Source organism: Erinaceus europaeus, chromosome 4 (assembly GCF_950295315.1).
Source record: "Erinaceus europaeus chromosome 4, mEriEur2.1, whole genome shotgun sequence".
Classification (NCBI taxonomy): domain Eukaryota; kingdom Metazoa; phylum Chordata; class Mammalia; order Eulipotyphla; family Erinaceidae; genus Erinaceus; species Erinaceus europaeus.
The window spans coordinates 135,162,114-135,179,432 of NC_080165.1; the positions used below are offsets into that span (position 1 = coordinate 135,162,114).

The 17,319-nt window shown below is 40.9% G+C and overlaps 1 protein-coding gene across 2 annotated transcripts; it reads right to left on the reverse strand.

Moving 5' to 3' along the window:
- Positions 1–1,439: 1,439 nt before the first annotated feature.
- RWDD1 (RWD domain containing 1) lies at positions 1,440–16,785 on the reverse strand. Of its 2 annotated transcripts, none has more exons than XM_060190566.1 (7): positions 16,523–16,785; positions 7,241–7,306; positions 6,252–6,382; positions 4,641–4,784; positions 3,902–4,034; positions 3,123–3,185; positions 1,440–1,736 (listed from the first exon to the last, which is right to left on the reverse strand). In XM_060190566.1, exons 1-7 carry the CDS (start codon positions 16,593–16,595, stop codon positions 1,618–1,620), a joined length of 729 nt encoding a protein of 242 aa, XP_060046549.1. In that variant the 5' UTR covers positions 16,596–16,785; the 3' UTR covers positions 1,440–1,617. The 2 variants fall into 2 exon arrangements, with proteins under 2 accessions (XP_060046549.1, XP_007521100.1); XM_007521038.3 differs by having other exon boundaries at positions 1,440–1,739.
- Between the last annotated feature and the right edge of the window lie 534 nt (positions 16,786–17,319).

Below are 17,319 nucleotides of genomic sequence, written 5' to 3' on the forward strand. Positions count from 1 at the left end.
TTCCAATGGAGGGGAGGAGATGGAACTCTGAAGGTGGGAATCATATGAATTATACCCCTCTTATACCCCACTCTTGTCACTCATTATTAAATCACTAATAAAAGAAAAGCAGGCACTTCAAAAGCCCAGATAAAGGAGAAAAAAGAACAAAAACAAAAAAACCTCCAGATGACAGAATAAGGAATAAAAAGTCTCCTCTAAAAAGAATGTTAAATCTAGATAAAAAATTGTTAAGAGTGGTCTGGGAGGTGGTGCAGTAGATAAAGTGTTGGACCCTCAAGCATGAGGTCCTGAGTTTGACTCCTTGCAGCCCATGGACCAGAGTAATATCTTGTTCTTTCTCTTTCCTCCTGTCCTCATAAATAAAGAAGCACTTGCAGCCCATGGACCAGAGTAATATCTTATTCTTTCTCTCTCTCCTCCTGTCCTCATAAATAAGAAGCACTTTCAGAATCTTTGTACTAGAAAAACTAAATTTCAGTAACAATCTGAGGATTAGGATCTGAGAGACAGTTTAACAATTACACAAAAGACCACACTGAAAGCTCTGAGGACGTCCGGTCAATTCCCAGAACTACTGAAAATCACAGCTGAGTAGAACTCTGGCAATAAAATACAAGTCAATTAAAAAAGAAGTTTAAAAATAAAATGAGGATTAACACATTTAAAATGGAGCCTACCCACCCCATCCTTCCCCTTCCCAGTTAAGTGTCTCTAACTCCTCTACACAGGTACTAACTTGGGGAAGCTGTCTTGACTTGGAATGGAGCTTGAAAACAATTTTTGGTACTACTGGAAATATTTGTGGTCGGTGGAAACTTTCAGGGAAAGTCACTAGCACACTCTGACTGAGGTTACTAAAAACCACAAGGAAATTAACAGGAAAAAGTCAAAGAGTAGGAAAGTTAGGATGGATTTTGTTAAGCAACTGTACAGTGTGGGAATCAAGTGTATCTACATGTACCTGCAGAGGAGAGACGGACGTGGCCAAGACACGCAAGTGCTGTGCAAGGAAGGAGTAAAAATGAAGGAAGAATGTAACCTACCGGAACTTTCTATAAAGGCCTTATCAGCCGTATTTAACTTTGAAAACAAATCCCTTATCAACAGATCCTAAAGTCCATTTTACCTCTAACTATACATTTCTCATCTTGTTAAGATTTAAATTTAACATGCCCCAAAAGTTAGACAACTGAGATGTTAATGTTCTATGAACTTTAGTCTTCTAATGTTTTCTATGAGTGACAACACTTCAAGTCCAAAAACTACTCCTGCCCTCAGCACAGAAATTGCAAGTTATTTCAATTCTTATAAAGAAACTGGCACTTGTGCACAGCAGAAGCCTATGTTTAAGCCTTGGTGTTAAAGGCCGTTTCTTTTTCCAATACTAACTGTATGTAACCTTTCTCCCACCAGTATGAGGAATTGAACATCTGACATTTCAATGTTTACGGTCAGTTTATTAATAAGTTCAATGATGAAAGCTATCAGAAGAATATTCTCCTGAAAAATATTTTTTTTTCTTAGAAAAAAAAGGATGGAAAATTAACACCCCCTCAGCATAGCCACAGATGCTGTGGTAGTCAAGCCTCTCCGCAGACAGGGATAGTCCTTCAGTCAGTCAGTCAAATCACTTTCCGGGTCAGCAGGATTGTAGTCTGGGTCATCCTCATCATCCTCTAGCTCCAAGTCATCCATTTCCTGGAACAAAGACTCGTCTACTTCCACATTGTTTCCTGCTGCAAAGAGACAAAAGATTTCGCCTTCAGATTTACACCCAAGGTAAAAATACATCGCATGGGCAACAATGAACGCAACTTCCAAACGTGCATGAGTTGTCAATGATGAAATCCCAAGTCACGACTGCACATCATACCAACAGTGATCTGTTTGGAACAGCTGAGACTAGCATTTATTTTTTTCTGTCAAAGAAAGGAAAAGTCACAACAGCACACGAGCTACTCTGGTGCCTGGGACTCTCATATGGTACCAACGTTCAAACCCGGACTGTGCGGAGCATGGCACACCATGCACCCTACCAGGTAAGTTAGCTCTGGGCCCCAGAGGGATTCACACATTTTATTTACTTATTTTCCATTCACACAGTTTTAGAGGAACTTCCAGTTCACAGTCCAAAAGTTCCCCTTCCTCCTGCCCCCATCTCCAAACAAAGCCTTCCTAGAATGAATTATTTGTCCCGGTTCTACAAAATTGCTAAGATTATGAGTTCTGTACCAGGAGTTTAACTCTTCCACCAGTGGCAGATAAGTGCATTATATAAGCTCAACTACATAATGTCTTTTTATAAATGGGGGGGCGGGGGCAGGGGGAGAAGGGAAGAGAAACAGAGAGAGATATAGAGGGGAACCAGAGCATCATTCAGACACAAGCAATGCCAAAGATCAGACTAGGGCTTTCATGCTTGAAACTCCTAATACTTTATCTACCGCATAACCTCCCGTTTCAAAAAAACTTGTCTTTAAATTGATAGGCTGAATTTGATCTTCATGCTCAGCCTGTTCCCTCTGAAACAGTAGTATGCCTTTACAAGACTCATGTGTCTACACAACAAAAACTGCTTAGTGTCAAGAAGAGCACAGCTCAGATTAAAAAGGCCAGATGTGTGGATGAATGGAGATCAGCTGGACAAAAGACTAAAAGACAGTAAGGGTTAGAAGAACGAGGAGAAGAAAAGCATAATGGACTAGATGCTTCAAAGACAGAAAGGGGAATGTGAAATATAAGGTCTTTGACCCAAGGGCATGCTAGGACTTCCAGACATGAGGCCGAGGCCATCTTCAGGACAGGCCATGGGATTTTGACACTAGGAATTTGGGGAACACAAGTCACCTGAGTCATATTGGCGGCTTGCCATTTGTAGGGGTTATTGTGACCAGAATTATCACTCTCTTTGCTACTGCTTAAGTTACCAGAAAACTTAAAATATATTGCCGTAGTTTCAATGTGTATGTTGATCAAACATTAGAATTTATTCCTCAAAATATCTTTCTTTGTAGCCTTGGGAAGAAAAAATTTAGACTGCTTTACTCTGGTCTTCATGTTTTAATATTAAAAACAGCTCCTAAGCTACATGTGGAATAGCGAGTCCATTATTATCTTACCATCTTCCAAGAACTGTATATCAGATGTGTCCAGATTATGGTCTGTTTCAAACAGTTGTTTCCCTAAAAGAAATAAATATTTAATTTTTGAATACTGAATAGAATTCCATCTTCCTTATAATCTTTTATTAAAAGGTATAATAAAGCAAGTTTGTAAACTTTTTGTGAATCTAAATAAATTGAGAAATTCAGTAGGTAGTTTATGAAATGCATTTGCATTAAAACGGAATCACCAAAAAGTTCACCCACCCTGGAGTGTTAGGAAAAGAGGGTGCCACACCTGGTTAAGCGCACACATTACCAAGAACTAGAGTCTGAGTCCCCAGTGCTCGCTTACCTGCAAGGAGGAAGTGTCACAGGTTTTAAAGTACTACACGGTGTCTCTGTGTCTCTCTACCTCTCTCTCCCTCTTCTCCCATTTTCCCTCTGTCACATCAAATATAGAAGGGGAAAAAGGAAAAAACAGCTGCCGGGAGCAGCAAATTCATTGTGCAGGCACAGAGACCCAGTAGTGACCCCTGGTAGCAATGAAAATAAGTAAGTAAATAAATAAATAAATAAAATAAGAAAAATAAGCAAATGTGATTGTATTACATTTAAGGATTATAATCCTGAAAGCCACTGTAACTGTCTCTTTGGGATCTATCAAATGCTGTAATTAAGTCAAAGATAAGCCATAAAGTTATAACCATGTGGAAAAAAAAAACAAAACACTATCACGTAGACTTACATGGGGGAGGAGGCTTATGTTAGAAAGAGACAGAAATAAGAGGTCTTACCACTTAGTTTATTTTTCCCAGCTTGTTCTTCTTCTTTCATTCGTTTCTTTTTAATTTCTAACAGTTCTGCATCAAATTTGGCCTTCCAACTTAAGAAATTCTCAATTGTAACAGGAGTGCCATGAAATAATTGCTTAGAAAATACAAATCACATGAATTAACAGAGGAATGAGAAAAGAATTTAGAAGATATTCTTAATAAAAAAACTGTGCCTCTTTAGAACACAGAAAAGTCAATCTTTCAAGTATAAAATCTCGGATTTCTATCTATACCAGTACACCTGTACTTATTCTGGAAAAGTTCATTTTCCCTGCGTCTATTCACTATTGAGAAGGAAGTCGATGATATCAGTATTAATGTTCTGAATACACAATTCATAACACTGACATCATAGCTAATTTTTTTTACTTCATTTCAGAAACTGAAATTTTCTTCACATTTAATGTCCAAATAAAAATCACTTTGCTGAGGAATTTGTAATTCTAAATTCAGAGCTTAAGTAAAATATTTTTTATCTTTTGACTTTACTTATGTAAGCCTGACAAAACTTTTAATAATTCATTTTAGTCATTATTCATCCTGACATCTACTAAAGTGAGGGACTTCTGAGATTCTATTCAAGAAAGCTTTACTGAAAACTCCTTTTTTTGGTGATTTAAAAAAAAAAAACCTACTAAACCTTTCCCCAGATAGATTTAAAGAATGAAATAATGAAATAAAACATCACTTTTAAACATACCTTTTCAGCTTCTTCTGCTTCTTTTTCTTTTTGTTTCTTTTCTTCTTCTCTTCTAGTTTTTATTTGATCTACTATTTCATTCAGTTTTTCTTGTACAGCTGTCACTAAAGTAAAGATCATCACCATACCAAGGTTTTCTTCTGCCTATGTAACGAGGAAAAAAAAAGAAATGTTACTACTCAAAGAACCTATTGAGCTTTTTGTTCCTTAAAAACAACTGCATTTCGGGAGCCGGGGAGCGGCACAGCGGGTTAAACGCACACGGTGGAAAGCGTACAGAACGGCATCAGAATCCTGGTTCGAGCCCCTGGCTCCCCACCTACAGGGGAGTCGCTTCACAGGCAGTGAAGCAGGTCTGCAGGTGTCTTATCTTTTTCTCCCCCTCTCTGTCTTCCCCATCTCTCTCAATTCCTCTCTGTCCTATCCAACAACAATGACAATAAACAACAAGGGCAACAAAAGGGAAAAAATAAATAAAGTTAAAAAAAAAAACAACACTATTTGAACCAGAGGTATAAGGACAACATCTCTTAATTTTTAAAAGATAGTGAGAAACAAAAATCAAGATACTTTATGCACGTATATATAGGCATCCATATTGATACAGAACATGAATTTTGCTGTTTCAATGCATAGCCATATGCATTTTTTTATTGCCACCAGGGTTATGACTGGGGATTGACGGCTGCACTATGAATTTATCACACCCAGCGGACATTTATTTATTTAATTACTTTAGCCTTGAGGGTTATCACTGGGGCCGCTCAGTGCAGACACCACAAATCCACTGCTCCTGGGAGCCATTTTTTTTTTTTTGGAGGGGGAGGGAATAGGACAGAGAGAAATGGGGGGGAGATAGAGAGGGAGAGAGAATCACAGATGTTTGTGAAGCAGCCCCCCTGCAGGTTGGGAGCCAGGGACTCAAAGTAGGAAGCTTGCACAGATCCTTGAGCTTAGCACTATGTGTGCTTAACCTGGCACGCTACCGCCCGAGCCCCTTTTATTACCTTTTTCTCCTTTATTCCTTCCTCTCTTCTCTTTCTATTTGATAAGACAGGAGTTAAGTGACAGAGACAGAACACTTGCAGACCTGCCTCACAATTCATGAAGCTTCCCCCTTCCAGGTGAGGATAGGGGAGGGGGCTTGAACCTGCTGCCACCCAGCCCCTAGTTAGTCTGAGGATAGGGGAGGGGGCTTGAACCTGCTGCGAGACCACCCAGCCCCTATAGTTAGTGCGAGGATAGGGGAGGGGCTTGAACCTGCTGCACGACCACCCAGCCCCTAGTTAGTCTGAGGATAGGGGAGGGGGCTTGAACCTGCTGCGCGACCACCCAGCCCCTATAGTTAGTGCGAGGATAGGGGAGGGGCTTGAACCTGCTGCACGACCACCCAGCCCCTAGTTAGTGTGAAGATAGGGGAGGGGGCTTGAACCTGATGCGCGAACACCCAGCCCCTATAGTTAGTGTGAGGATAGGGGAGGGGCTTGAACCTGCTGCGACCACCCAGTCCCTAGTTAGTGCGCCTAACAGCATTTTCTGACTCTTGAACTAACGCATAAGTAAGACCGATGAAAAGTACCATTACAAAGCATAAAATGTCATTTTTCTTACCTGTAATGCTAATAATTTTAAAATGTCTGAGATATCACTGTCATCTAGATTTTCCTGGGAGAGTATTTCATAAAGTGGGGCTTCATCTGGGTATTTTCCACTGTATGTAAACTTGAGAGTAGTCTGGACAGCTAAAGACAAAAACGAAAGAGTCTGTTATCAATACCTTAAAATGTGAAGTATAGCAAGATTAACATCAATGTTGAGTCAGGAGTAAATGTATAATATGCAAATGAAAAACAGCACAACAGATTTTCCTGCAAATCAAAAAAAAAGAAAATTACTATGAATCTAAATACTCACTATCATAAGTGACAGACACCAGGGCTGGGTAGACAGCATAATGGTTACGTGAAAGACTTTCAGGCCTGATGCCCTGAGGACACAGATTCAGTTCCCAGCACTACCATAAGCCAGAGCTGAGAAGTGTGCCGTCCCCTCAATAAATGAAACACTGGGAGTCGGGTGGTAGCACAGCGGGTTAAGCGAAGCACAAGGACCGGAGTAAGAATCCCAGTTTGAGCCCCCGGCTCCCCACCCGCAGAAGGGTCACTTCATAGGGGGTGAGGCAGGTCTGCAGGTGTCTATCTTTTTCTCCCCTCCTCTCTCCATTTCTCTCTGTTCTGTTTAATGACAACATCAATAACAACAGTAACTACAACAACAATAAAACAAAGGCAAAAGAAGGGAAAACAAATAAATAAATATATTAATATTTTACCCACTACACCACCAACTCAGCCATAGTGTTCTTTTAAATAATTTTTTAAATCTTTATTTATTGGATAGAGACAGCCAGAAATTGAGCGGGAAGGGGATGAGAAGAGAGACAGAGAAACGCTTGCATCCCTGCTTCACAATTTGTGAAGCTTTTTCCCTGCAAGTGGGGACCGGGGGCTTGAACCCAGGTGCACTGTAACACATATGTTCAAACGGTGCGCCACCACCCGTCCGGCCCTAGGCCACACGAGTTTTTTATTTAAACTTACTTTCATCATTTTCCCCAGCCTCAGAGGTCACAGTAATGGTGAAGCTGGGTGGGTTTTCTGATAATACTGTAAGAAAATATACACAGAGATTAGGTTATTAAGATACATTCTACCACAAGATGATTTCCTTTATTGCAGTTCCAGGAAATTAACTGATCCCTGGTCTGTGTTTTCATTTCTACAAACAGAAGCTAAATAGAACATTTAGGTGATAAGAAGTTCAACGTTCTCTTTAGAGTCAGGGTTGTCTCTAGTTTGGAAAGAAACATCTGCAGTAGATATTTTCATGTAATTTTATCAAAACAGTTAAAATAATAACATTATCCTGTAACTAAAAATTTCCACCTACACATAGTTACATTCTATGAGATTTCCAAATGAAATGGCAAAAAGAAAAGAAATTTTCCATCTGGAATCGCCATCAATATTCAATTATCACTACTAATTCTCATAACTATGTACTTTGAGATATAATTCAGAATCTCCAAGTATAGTGATTATCACTGGGAGGGCGGTGCACAGAACTTTGGTGGCAGGTGCCGGTGTGGAACTAGTACACTCAGCAATGTTACAACCCTGTAAACCAGTACTAGTCACAGATTTGAAATGGTGGCAGGTGCCGGTGTGGAACTAGTACACTCAGCAATGTTACAACCCTGTAAACCAGTACTAGTCACAGATTTGAAATGGTGGCAGGTGCCGGTGTGGAACTAGTACACTCAGCAATGTTACAACCCTGTAAACCAGTACTAGTCACAGATTTGAAATGGTGGCAGGTGCCGGTGTGGAACTAGTACACTCAGCAATGTTACAACCCTGTAAACCAGTACTAGTCACAGATTTGAAATGGTGGCAGGTGCCGGTGTGGAACTAGTACACTCAGCAATGTTACAACCCTGTAAACCAGTACTAGTCACAGATTTGAAATGGTGGCAGGTGTCGGTGTGGAACTAGTACACTCAGCAATGTTACAACCCTGTAAACCAGTACTAGTCACAGATTTGAAATGGTGGCAGGTGTCGGTGTGGAACTAGTACACTCAGCAATGTTACAACCCTGTAAGCCAGTACTAGTCACAGATTTGAAATGGTGGCAGGTGTCGGTGTGGAACTAGTACACTCAGCAATGTTACAACCCTATAAGCCAGTACTAGTCACAGATTTGAAATGGTGGCAGGTGTCGGTGTGGAACTAGTACACTCAGCAATGTTACAACCCTGTAAACCAGTACTAGTCACAGATTTGAAATGGTGGCAGGTGTCGGTGTGGAACTAGTACACTCAGCAATGTTACAACCCTGTAAGCCAGTACTAGTCACAGATTTGAAATGGCTAAAAGTATTTAGAATCTCCATGACAGAATAACAGAATAGATACTGATTTGCTTAGAGTTTAGCTATTTCATTCTCCAGCATCTCTAAAATCAAGCTTTATTCATTCACACATTAGTTCATCTTTATCTTTCATAGAATTACAATATGAATCATAGATCTAAACACCAAATTACTTGAGTTTGACGTCTATCTGACATCATGTATCTATGTCAGTATCTAGAATCTCAAGTTTTGTTTTAATGAAAAAATCTAAACTAAAGGAATGGAAGGAGAATAACAAAGAAAACTTGTACTCAGAACAATTGAATGAGTAGTAACCAGGAAAATTCAAGCAGCCCATGACTGCTACTGAGCTCGTGAAAAATGTCCGTGTCCCACTTCAGGCCTGGGAAGCACCGGCCCCTTGGCAGTCTCTAGACGTAAAGACGAAGGGACACTCCGAAGGATTCATGAAAATGACTCAGGTTTTCATTCTCAAGAAAGCCTTCATAAGTATTCACTATCAGCAAAATTTGTAATGTTTGCCTTCATTTTAATCCAAGTTTAAGAGCACCTGAAGCAGGGGACTAGATGGTGGCACACCCAGTGAAGTGCACACATTACCACGCACAAGGACGGGGTTCAAATCCCTAGGTCTCCACCTGGCGCAAGGAAGCTTCACAGATGGTAAAGCAGTAGTGCAAGTGTCTCTCTTTCTCTCTCCCTCTCTCCCCTTTCCCTCTCAGCATCTCAGTCTTCTCTGTCTCTATTATTAAATAAATGAAGTATCAATAAATACATAAAACATCCTTAAAAATGTCAGGAGAATGAAAGACTCACAAGATTCATATCTCAATAAGGCTCAGGGCAATCTCTAACCTATCTATGCTCAGAAAGGTCCTAAGAGACAATCATAATAAAGCTTTTAAATTTGTAATAATTGATCCTACCTGTCTTTCAACAAATATATATAAAATATACTTTATGAGGGTCTAGGGGTGCTGCCTTTGGTAACGCACACATGTTACAATGTGCAAGGACCGGGGCTCATGCCCCAGTCCCCATGTACAGGGAGAAAGTTTTAAGAGCAGTGAAGCAGTGCTGCCGGTGTCTCGTTCTTTCTCTCCCTTTCTATCTCCCCATCCCCTCTCAATTTCTGTCTCTATCCAAATATATATATATTTGGACCAGGAGTGTGTGTGTGTGTGTGTGTGTGTGTGTGTGTATACATTGCTTATTTCTTTTCATGGCCAGCACTAGCAAAATCAGTACAATTAAAGAAGTAAGGGTCAAGCTAATAAATTCGAATGCATTACCATTTTCAAGAACTCCATGAGACTCTAAGTTAGACGCCATTTACTCCAACAATAACAGCTAACATTTATTAAGCATTATTCAGCATCTGTGCTAGCAATGCAATGACACAAAGAGCCATTAATTTTCACACCAAAACCATGATTTCTTTCTGTAGTTCTCATTTTCCACCAAATTTAAGACACCATCAAATATGAGACATGCTCTATTTTATGAAAGTGAAGACACTTACCAAAGAGCAACTGGCAACGCAACTATATTAAGCAATTAAAAGACAAAAATTTTATTTGTTCTATATAATGAGGTTAAGATGTAAAAATATGTATTAAAGTCTTTGGCATATAATATAGTATCACTCTATTTTCAGATGAAAGAGCTCTTAAATAATTTGTTCAAGATTACATAGCAACTAATTAGCAGAACTGAATAGACTATCATTAGAGTCTCATTGAAAAATAAACATATCTTACCCACCGAGAGTCATTTAAGCCAGTGTGTAATTTAAAGCACACTGTAAGTAGACATGGGACATAGGAGTGCAAGTGAAAGTAATAGAGACAAGGTGAAATTAGTGAAGAAGCGTAAGAAAGATGGACAGAACAAGAAATTATTTTACTTGTTGAATATAAGGTGACCAAATATAGTTGAAGATAAAAGCTGAAAGTTTATTATGTATAATGGTAGCTTTTAAAGCAGCAGTCATAATGATCAGATTTGCATTTCTAATCACAGAAGATAAATCTTAGCAGCACTACATCAAATAGAGAAGGAAGAAGAGAAGAAGCAGCAGAACCTAGACAGTTAATAATATCATCTGAAAAAAATGAGGTTCTGAAATAAGCTGGTAATACTGGTAACAGCAGGAGATGAGGAAAATTCTGAAACAGTGATAGGTGGCATTTCGAATTTACAGATGATAATAGTACAACTTTAAAAAAGCTAGAAACACAGAGAATATGCTATGATTTATTTGAAAGACGGTATTTTCCATTAGAGGTTTTAAGTGTACAATCAGAAATAGGCAAATGAGACTGAGTTGAATTTGAACTTATTAATTTGACACCTAAGAGAGATAATAGCCAAAACCATTAGACTAAATGAGAGTCAGAGTAATAAGTGCCAACACTAGTTCTGAAAGGAACCTTAATTTAGAAAATACCTAGAATCGCCAAAGCAATCTTGAGGAAAAAAAGCACAGAACTGGAGGCATCATGCTCCCAGATCCCAAACTGCATTACAAGGCCACTGTAATCAAAACTGCTTGGTACGAGAACAAAATAGACACACGGATGAGTGGAACAGAACTGAGAACTCAGAAATAAGCTACCACACCTATGGACGAACAAACTTTAACAAGAGGGCTGAAACTTTTAAATGGAGAAAAGAGAACCTCTCAAATGGTGTTGGGAAAATTGGATTGAAATGTGCAGAAGAATGAAATTACATTTCACAACACACAAAAGTAAACTCCAAATGAATCAAGAACTTGGATGCTAGACCAGAAACTATAAAGTACTTAGAGGAAAATATTGACATAACTCTTTTCCATCTAAGTTTTATAGGCATATTCCATGACACAAGTCCTAACACAATGAAAACAAAAGCAAAAATTAACCATTGGGCACTACATCAAATTGAAAAGCTTCTACACAGAAAAAGAAACCGACCACGCAAAGAGATTTTTTTTAACTTTTTAAAATATTTATTCTCTTTTGTTGCTGTTGTTTTACTGTTGTTGTAGTTATTATTTGTTGTTATTGATGTCGTTATTATTATTGTTATTGATGTCATCATTGTTGGATAGGACAGAGAGAACAGGAGAAAGGAGGGAAAGACAGAGAGGGGGAGAGAAAGACAGAACGATGAATTCACCTCAGCTTAGATGGAGCTTCAAGTAATCATAATGAGATAAGCTAGAAAGAGAAGGACGAATATGGGATGATCTCACTCGTGGACAAAAGAAATAAAAACAGAGGGGGGAAATTCCAAAGTGTTAAGAGGACTAAACAAAAGGATAGGAAAGTACTAAACTCTGAAGATGATTCTTGAATTTTGAAGAAATAATTTCATTCTAATACATTACTATGTAATGTATTGGAAGGTACTATGTAATGTATTGGAAGGGGGTAGGTAAAGATTAACCGCCACTCTGACTATCAGACTCCCATTATTGTCCCCACCTTTTTTTTTTTTTTTGTAAGATTTTATTTATTAATGAGAAGGATAGGAGAGAGAAAAAGAACCAGACCTCACCACTCAACTCTGGCTGGCTGATAGTAGTATGGGGGATTGAACCTGGGACTTCGGAGCCTCAGGCATGAGGGTCTCTTTGCATAACCATTATGCTATCTACCTGTCCTCAAAATACATTTAAAAAGAAATAAACAAATAAATAAATTTGGGTATAAAGGAAGGGACTAGTGGGGGATGAAGAAGCGTTTGGTAATATAAGGAAAGACGATAGTGAGCAGTTAAGCCCTCTATCAAGAACATAGATCATGAAGGCAGTAGCTGAAAGGTGTGCTAACACGGCAAACAAATGCCATTATTAAGATTGTAGCAAAGAACTGGGAAGTTCCCATTAAAATAAGTGCCTTTGACTCTAAGGGAGTGTGTCTTAGCAAACAATATTACAAGATGATTCCTAAGATGCAACTGTAACTGGTAAATGTTCACAGCTGCTACTTTGAGGTCCTGATAACAATAAAGATCTAACAGAATAAAACTGGCTTTTGGTTAGCCTGATGTCAACCCATCTGTTCCAATACAACTTCACAGCCAGAGATTCTGATAGAAAAATGGAAACAACCCAATTGTATTATTTTAGGAGGACCTTATGAAGAGGAGCACTACTGAAGGAGAATGTGGAATCCCACCTGCAGAGGGAAGCTTTGCAAGTGGTGAAGCAGTGCTGCAGGTATCTCTCTCTCTCTCTCTCTCTCTCTTCCTTTCTATTTCCCCCTTCTCTCTCGATTTCTGGCTGTCTCTATCCAATAAATAAAGATACTTTTTTAAGAAGAGAGTGGAGAATGCATTTATATTTTGGAAGGCTAGTTAGGAAGGTTGGGTCGGTGTACAATCAATCTACAGTATAAGCAAAAAGAAACCATTGTGATTGCGTTTAGCTCCAAGTGCAACAATGGCCCAAAAGTTCTTTGGGAATAGTGAAGTAATAAATTCTGGAGTTTAGCTAGGTCTGTGTGGCCAGGGGGATAGGCCGGAGTGTGGTTCTTCAAGATCCATCCATCTATTGTTTTAATGTGTACCTACTTACTTCATCAGTAGCACTGGACATTTACCCAATCCAATATTAAGTGTGATTCAGAATGGTTCGAAAATTACCAGTCGGTGGCTCCATGGAAAACTGACAAAATTAAGCTGTTTCTGAAACCTGGCAAGAAAACCTGAAAGTCTAAAATCATCAACACAGGGTGGGGCTAGATAGCATAACGTTTTTGCAAAGAGACTCTCATGCCTGAGTCTCCAAAGTCCCAGGTTCAATCTCAGCACTACCATAAACCAGAGTTGAGTGGTGTTCTGATAAAACGAAAACACTTCAAGAAAAAAGCATCAACACAAAAGCCTATATAACACAGTAAAATAGTAGTTATGTGGAAATGTTATACATGTACAAACTATTGTCTTTTACTGTCGACTACAAACCATTAATCCTCCAATAAAGAAATTAAAAAAAAAAAAGGTAAACCTTAAAAAAATCCCCAAGATTTCAAGAAAGCAAACATGGAAATATTTAATTCCAAAAGTCTGTCTTTTTCTTGAGAGGATTCATAAAGAATATGATTTTACAAAATCCAAACAAAACAGAACCAAGTAAATTGTAAGTCTTGTGGGAACTCTGGTGGAAGCATGGTAATAGAGAACTCTGATGGTGGCTGCGGTGTGGGACTAGACATTGTAATCTTTCAATCATATAGCAGACTATCAATAACAAATTATTAGAAAATTTAAAAAGGGTCCTAGACATCTACAAATCAAGAAATTTCATTTTATTTATTGCAAAGCTTATAAGAATTAGAGACAGGATCAGCTAGTACTGTTAAATACTTGAATGCCTCAAAAATTCACTTTTTTTTTTTGCCAGAGTACTGATCAGCTCTGGCTTATGGTGGTGCAGGGGGATTGAACATGGGACTTAGGCATGAGAATCCCTTTGCATAACCATTATGCTGTCTACCTTTCCTCCTCATATATTCTCTTTTACTATCTTGGCTTGGAGTTCTTAAGCAAAAAAAAAAATTTTTTTCTTCCATCAAACAAAAAATTATTTTGCTAACTATACTAAAACCTAGTACAACATGGCTCAAAGCCCAAGGACCTGGCTTAAGGATCCCGGTTCGAGCCCCCAGCTCCACACCTGCAGGGGAGTCGCTTCACAAGCAGTGAAGCAGGTCTGCAGGTGTCTATCTTTCTCTCCCCCTCTCTGTCTTCCCCTCCTCTCTCCATTTCTCTCTGTCCTATCCAACTACGACAACATCAATAATAACTACAACAATAAAACAACAAGGGCAACACAAAAAAAGGAAAATAAATAAATAATTTAAAAAACTAGTACAATTTGAAAAAAAAAATCACAAGATTGTATTAGAATTAAAAATACATCACTTCGGAGGCCAGGTGATGGTGCACCTGGTTGAGCGCACATGTTACAGTGCATAAGGACCCAGGTTCGAGCCCCCAGTCCCTACCTGTGGGGGGATTGCTTTGCAAGTGGTGAAGCAGTGTTGCAGGTGTCTCTCCGTCTCTCCCTCTCTATCACCCCCTTCCCTCTCGATTTCTGACTGTCTCTATCCAGTAAATAAAAATAAAAAAAGATTTTTTAAAAAATGCGACTTCTATAAACGCATGCACAGTACTTTGTGAACACCTTCTTATAACCAAAGAATTGTAAAGAGCACATCTTATGCTTTCTTGATTCTGCCTATTAAATGTTCATGCCAATTACATTTTCAAAATACTAGACAAGTAGGTCCAAGAACTGACCCTTTATTCTATTTTACTTAGACATTGAAATATAAGCATGGATAGAGAAGGGAGCCAGACTCCATACACACTCACCCAGTTAATGACACTCTCAAACCCCTCTTCACTCATCCCCTTAACATCCTCACAGCACAGCTGTACTGCTGGCGAGAGAGAACATGAACAGGACTGGAGCTATACAGGGGGAGCTGAAAGACATCATCTGCCTGTTGGCAAAGTAGAACAAAATTTGCTACCATTGCAAGCAGTGGTTAAAAGGTGGAGCTAAGATAACTAAGCTAACCAAGGAAGGGAAGAGGGGCTGGAATTCAAATCAAAACAAGACAGCTTACACTCTGAATTCTAACCATCATGGGTGAAAACTGGTCAAAGAAAGGGTTGGAGACTGAGACGTGCATGTGCGAGAGGAGTCACAGTAACATGACTAACCTGCAGCATTTTCCATATCACCAAATGTCATAACTAAATACAGATGATGGGGGCCGGGCGGTAGCGCAGCAGGTTAAGCGCACATGGCGCGAAGCGCAAGGACCTGCCCAAGGATCCGGGTTCCAGCCCCTGGTTCCCCACCTGCAGGAGGGTCGCTTCACAAGCGGTGAAGCAGGTCTGCAGGTGTCTTTCTCTCCCCCTTTCAATTTTCAATTTCTCTCTGACCTATCCAACAGCAACAGCAATGGTAACAATAACAAGGGCAACAAAATGAAAAAGAAAAAAAAAAAAAAAGGCCTCCAGGAGCAGTGGATTCGTAGTGCAGGCACCAAGCCCCAGCGATAACCCTGGAGGCAAAAAAAAAAAAAAAATTACAGGTCATTCTTCTTTTCAAAAATATACCTAATGTACTTCTCAATCCTACCTTCTATTAGCCTAACCTACCAATCTCATGCTTCCTGTCATCCCAGCTGAAACTTTTGTCTCAAAGCCCACCTTTCTGGAAAGTAAAATGAGAAATAGTTTCTAACCTGCTGACATTCACCACAGCTGAGCCTCCATCGCCTAGCTCGTAGCGAGAGGATCTGGGAGGTGTCTTCCCATCCTTTCTAATCTAGCAATCTGTGTGAATCAGCAGTGGAACTGCAAATCAGTCAACAGAGCAGGTCAGAATATAAAGAGATTAAAAAAAAAAAAAAAGGAAACCGACAAACTCCAAGCACAATCCTTACACTCAGGCGGATCCCAGAGAACTTTTGTGACCTGCTCTCTTGAACCCCCACTCCCCCCCCCATAAACTTTGGAGACGCCCCCCGCTAACCAAACCAGCGGCTGCCTCCATGAAGCTGCAAATATGCAAGCGGACAACTTGCTGGTTGGGTGCAGAGCGCTAGTCCTGTTTCGAGCATCAGTTTCCATCTAGATCGCTAAAAACCTCGGGTTGTTGGAAGTTACATTGAAACTTTGCGTCGCCCCCCCCCCCCCCCCCCCGCCCGGGACTCATCGCAGGCCTGACACTGCCCTCCGCAAGGACCTCGCTTACGCTTGCAGATTACGGGTGGAGAAAGCCAGCACGGCCCCGGCTACCTAAATGCTGGGACATTTTGGAGACAAGAATTGGGGAGGGTGCGGGAGAGGAGGAGACACGCACGAAGCGGCCACGCGGCCTCCCTGCGCCCTTCTCCGTCCCGGCCCCGCAGCGAGGCCGGGCGCGGCGGCGACAGTCACCTGTGAAGGAGTCGGGGTAGATGGACTCCAGAGCCTCCAGCTCGTTGCGCTGCTCCTCGCCGTAATCTGTCATCGCGGCCCTTGCTCCTGCCCATGGATCTCTCGGAAACGCGGACGGCGCGCTGCCGCGGGGCTGCGATCGCGCCGAGCGAGGGAGCGCGGCGGTGGGGCGGGCGCAGGCGCAGAGTCTTCGGTGAGGAGGCCTGGAGGCTCTCAGTCCGGCCCGGCCAGCCGAGCAGCCCCGCACGGGCCTCGGCCTACTCCCCTAGTTCTGCATTCGATTTTTTCTGTCTAGGGAGGGGGTGACCGCTTAAACTGCCTGTCCCACGCTCAGTTTGGATTTGCTGAGTACGGTGCCGGGAGGCTGTCTGGCATTTACGACAGACACCTCCGAGGGCCTGAATCTGCGAGGCCCCTCAGCGTTGTATTGTCCCCGCGCTCGATGTGTTTGGGCTGGAGATCGGGACTAGACCTTGCGGTGGTCGTGGTCGTGGTGGTGTGTGTAGGGGGTGATTTTCAAAGTTTTGTGCTCAGGTTGGAGTCCCTGTTTCCTGGCTTGGAGAGACAGAAAGACATCTCTGGGGCCAGGCGGCGGCGTACCAGGCTAAACGCTCACACCACAGTGCTCAAGAACCCGGGTTCAAGTCCCCGGTCCCCACCTGCTGAGAGAGAGTTTCACGAGTGGTGAATCAGGGGCTGCAGGTGTCTCTCTCGTCTCTTATCTCTCCCTCCCTTCTCAATTTCTCTCTGCCTCTCTCTAATAATAAAAACTATTCTTTAAAAACAGCATCTCTGCG

What these genes read in the sequence shown, in the direction of transcription:
- RWDD1 (XM_007521038.3), bottom strand. Translation starts at nt 16,595, where the DNA reads ATGACAGATTACGGCGAGGAGCAGCGCAACGAGCTGGAGGCTCTGGAG. An exon ending in AAGCAGAAGAAGCTGAAAAG is followed by an intron (nt 4,035 to 4,640) that starts GTATGTTTAAAA and finishes GTATTTTCTAAG; the next exon opens with CAATTATTTCATGGCACTCC. An exon ending in TGGGAAAAATAAACTAAGTG is followed by an intron (nt 3,186 to 3,901) that starts GTAAGACCTCTT and finishes TATTTCTTTTAG; the next exon opens with GGAAACAACTGTTTGAAACA.